Raw genomic sequence first — 2500 nt, forward strand, 5'->3', positions numbered from 1 at the left:
AGGATCCGCACGGCCTTCTCCCCTGGCCAGCTGCTGCAGCTGGAGCAGGCCTTCGAGAAGAACCACTACGTGGTGGGTCAGGAGAGGAAGGAGCTGGCCGACAGGCTGTCCCTCAGTGAGACTCAGGTCCGTGTGTGTGTGTGTGTGTGTGTGTGTGTGTGTGTGCCGTGGAAGCTACGTTACGTAAGATGAGGAATGTGTGTGTGTGTGTGTTTGTGTGCGCGCGCGCGTGTGTGTGTATGTGTACGTGTGTGTGAGTGAATGTGTGTGTGTGTGTGTGTGTGTGTGTGTGTGTGTGTGTGTGTGTCTGTCTGCCTGTCTGTGTAATTGTCTCCCTCACTGAAATACAGGTTGGTCCTAGTCCTGTAGAAGGATGTGTGTCTAGTCTGTGTGTCTGTCCGTCTTCTTGTTTGTGTCTGTCTGACTGTCTTCCTGTGTGTCTGTCTGTAAGACTGTGTATGTGTATCTATGTCTGTGTCTGTCTGTATGTGTGTCTGTGTGTATGCCTGTGTCCGTCTGTGTTTCTGTCTGTGTCTGTATCGCTTCAGTAAAACCTGACTGACGCACCACTATGAATTCTCAAAGCATTGCACCTTATTGCAGAACGTGTTTTGTGAAAATAAAATAAAGTAAAATAAGATAAATGAATAAATACAAACAAATCATTAGAAAAGTAGCAACTCACTTGAATATTCCGGCGGTCTCTCTCTCACCACCTTCATCAGCAAAACTGATACAGGAAAATGTTGGGCTGGACAGGCTGTGAGTGGAGTGACTTCACTGCTGCATCAAGGTGTTTGCCTGGCCACAGGCGCCCGACCGTGGTGTAGCACCTGCCCTTGTGACGGTGGTTTTTGGTCAGGTAGGGTGACATTGGTCATATTTTGGTCTGCTCACAGGAACATGATTTTGCCTATCAAGAAAAAAATACATATTGCAAATTTCTTGACGAAGTGGCATATCGATGTACAACATCATTGAACATGTTGACTTTAGCCTTGGTCACAAGACAAAAGAAACCATTGTCCATCAGTGTGATAGTTATTTCAACGTTGTTCTGACTGCACAGCTTTAACTCAGGAATGCAGCATTCTGAGTTGTTAGGGTCGAAGAAGCTCGTGAAGAGTCCTTGGAAGAAATAGCAAGGTCACATGGTGATAATTCGTCTGGGGGTAAAGTACATGGTTACCCAACGGTTCAGTACACAGACAGATACATAAAAAGCAGATTATGACCAGTACGTTACACCAGCTGTAGGGTGCAGATAATGCACATTACCAGTCGAATTGTGTGGACGATGGTACGGTATCAAGAATAAGGACGAGGCTGCAGACAACAGCGTGATATACCACTTGAAGCAAGCAGACAGTAGTAGCACGTCACCACACGCGGGATGAACATTTAAAGATGGCCGCACTGTTACCCCTGGAGAACCAGTATAAGACACAGTGAAGTTCCAGCCATGGTCGTCTTGGTACAGGAAGGACTGAGAGGGCGAGAGAACACGCAGGGGAAAATATTTATCCTCATCTGTCTTTTCCTGATGAGTTCGTCGCCTTCTTTGCCTCCCCCGGGGATAGACGGTAAATTGACCCACACCCTTTTATCAAAACATGACGGTCGGAAATCACGCGCACGCGCACGCAAAAGGCGCGTGATTTCTGGCGCCACGCTCAGTAACACATTGAAGCGAGCCCATGTCGAGGGTCCGTGAGGTCCAATGGAGCTGGCGTGCCGATCCTTAATGAAAACTCCGCCACGCCGCTTTCCCATTCAGCTCCCTGAGTAACAATTTGCAACAGAGTGCACGTTCTAAGTTCGGGTGTCGGAGAAAAAGAGGAAATTAGCTCCGGTGTTTCTCTGGAATTAAGCGCAAATTATTTTATCATGTCGGAACGAGGGGGCAGAGTAATCCTATTTATCAGCCCAAAGTGTAATTAGAAGTTTGCCTTACGTGCCCAAGTGCGCTTGGGGGAAAATGCGCCTATTCACGGCCCCCCCTGTTTACGTTGGCGGGGGCTGGAAGGGGAAGGTTGTAACGCCCCCGGCAGCACAGAAGCTTTGGCCCGCCCCCCGTTTTTCTGGCTCCTTCCGTGGCGATAGAAAGCCCAGTGAACAGGCAGGGAATAAGAGATGTCTTTTCCCTCTCCAAACGCCAGAGGAACAGCCAGCACTTCAACCCCCACCCACACCCCACACCCACACCCCTCGCCCCGGCCCCCTTTCAGACAGCCAGGTCTCCCACTTGAATGTAGGACGGACAGACATCCATGACTTCAACCCTCGAACAACGGAACCTTCACAGAACCAAGACCCAAGTCCTGAACAACTCGGTCTTCAGGACGTCAGCCATCAGGTCTTACTTACTCTTACTTAATAACTACAGGGAGTAAAAGGTGATCCTAAAGACACGCTCTCCAATCAATACCGCAGCATGCTTCAGACTAATGCCAAGTCCACAAGACGGGTGCCTTTGCTCTTCATTGATAATATTGATCAA

At 48.9% G+C, this 2500-nt stretch overlaps 1 protein-coding gene across 2 annotated transcripts in view; it reads left to right on the plus strand.

The window, feature by feature from the left end:
- LOC143279463 (uncharacterized) overlaps positions 1-2500 on the plus strand; it is a 31045-nt gene that overhangs the window by 19807 nt on the left and 8738 nt on the right. For both annotated transcript variants that reach the window (XM_076583506.1, XM_076583507.1), the window contains one exon: positions 1-126. This exon is cut by the window's left edge and continues 50 nt beyond it. In XM_076583506.1, coding sequence (XP_076439621.1) covers positions 1-126 — 126 coding nt within the window. The remainder of the gene's footprint in view (positions 127-2500) is intronic.

Source organism: Babylonia areolata, chromosome 2, assembly GCF_041734735.1.
Source record: "Babylonia areolata isolate BAREFJ2019XMU chromosome 2, ASM4173473v1, whole genome shotgun sequence".
In the NCBI taxonomy this organism is placed as follows: Eukaryota; Metazoa; Mollusca; class Gastropoda; order Neogastropoda; family Buccinidae; genus Babylonia; species Babylonia areolata.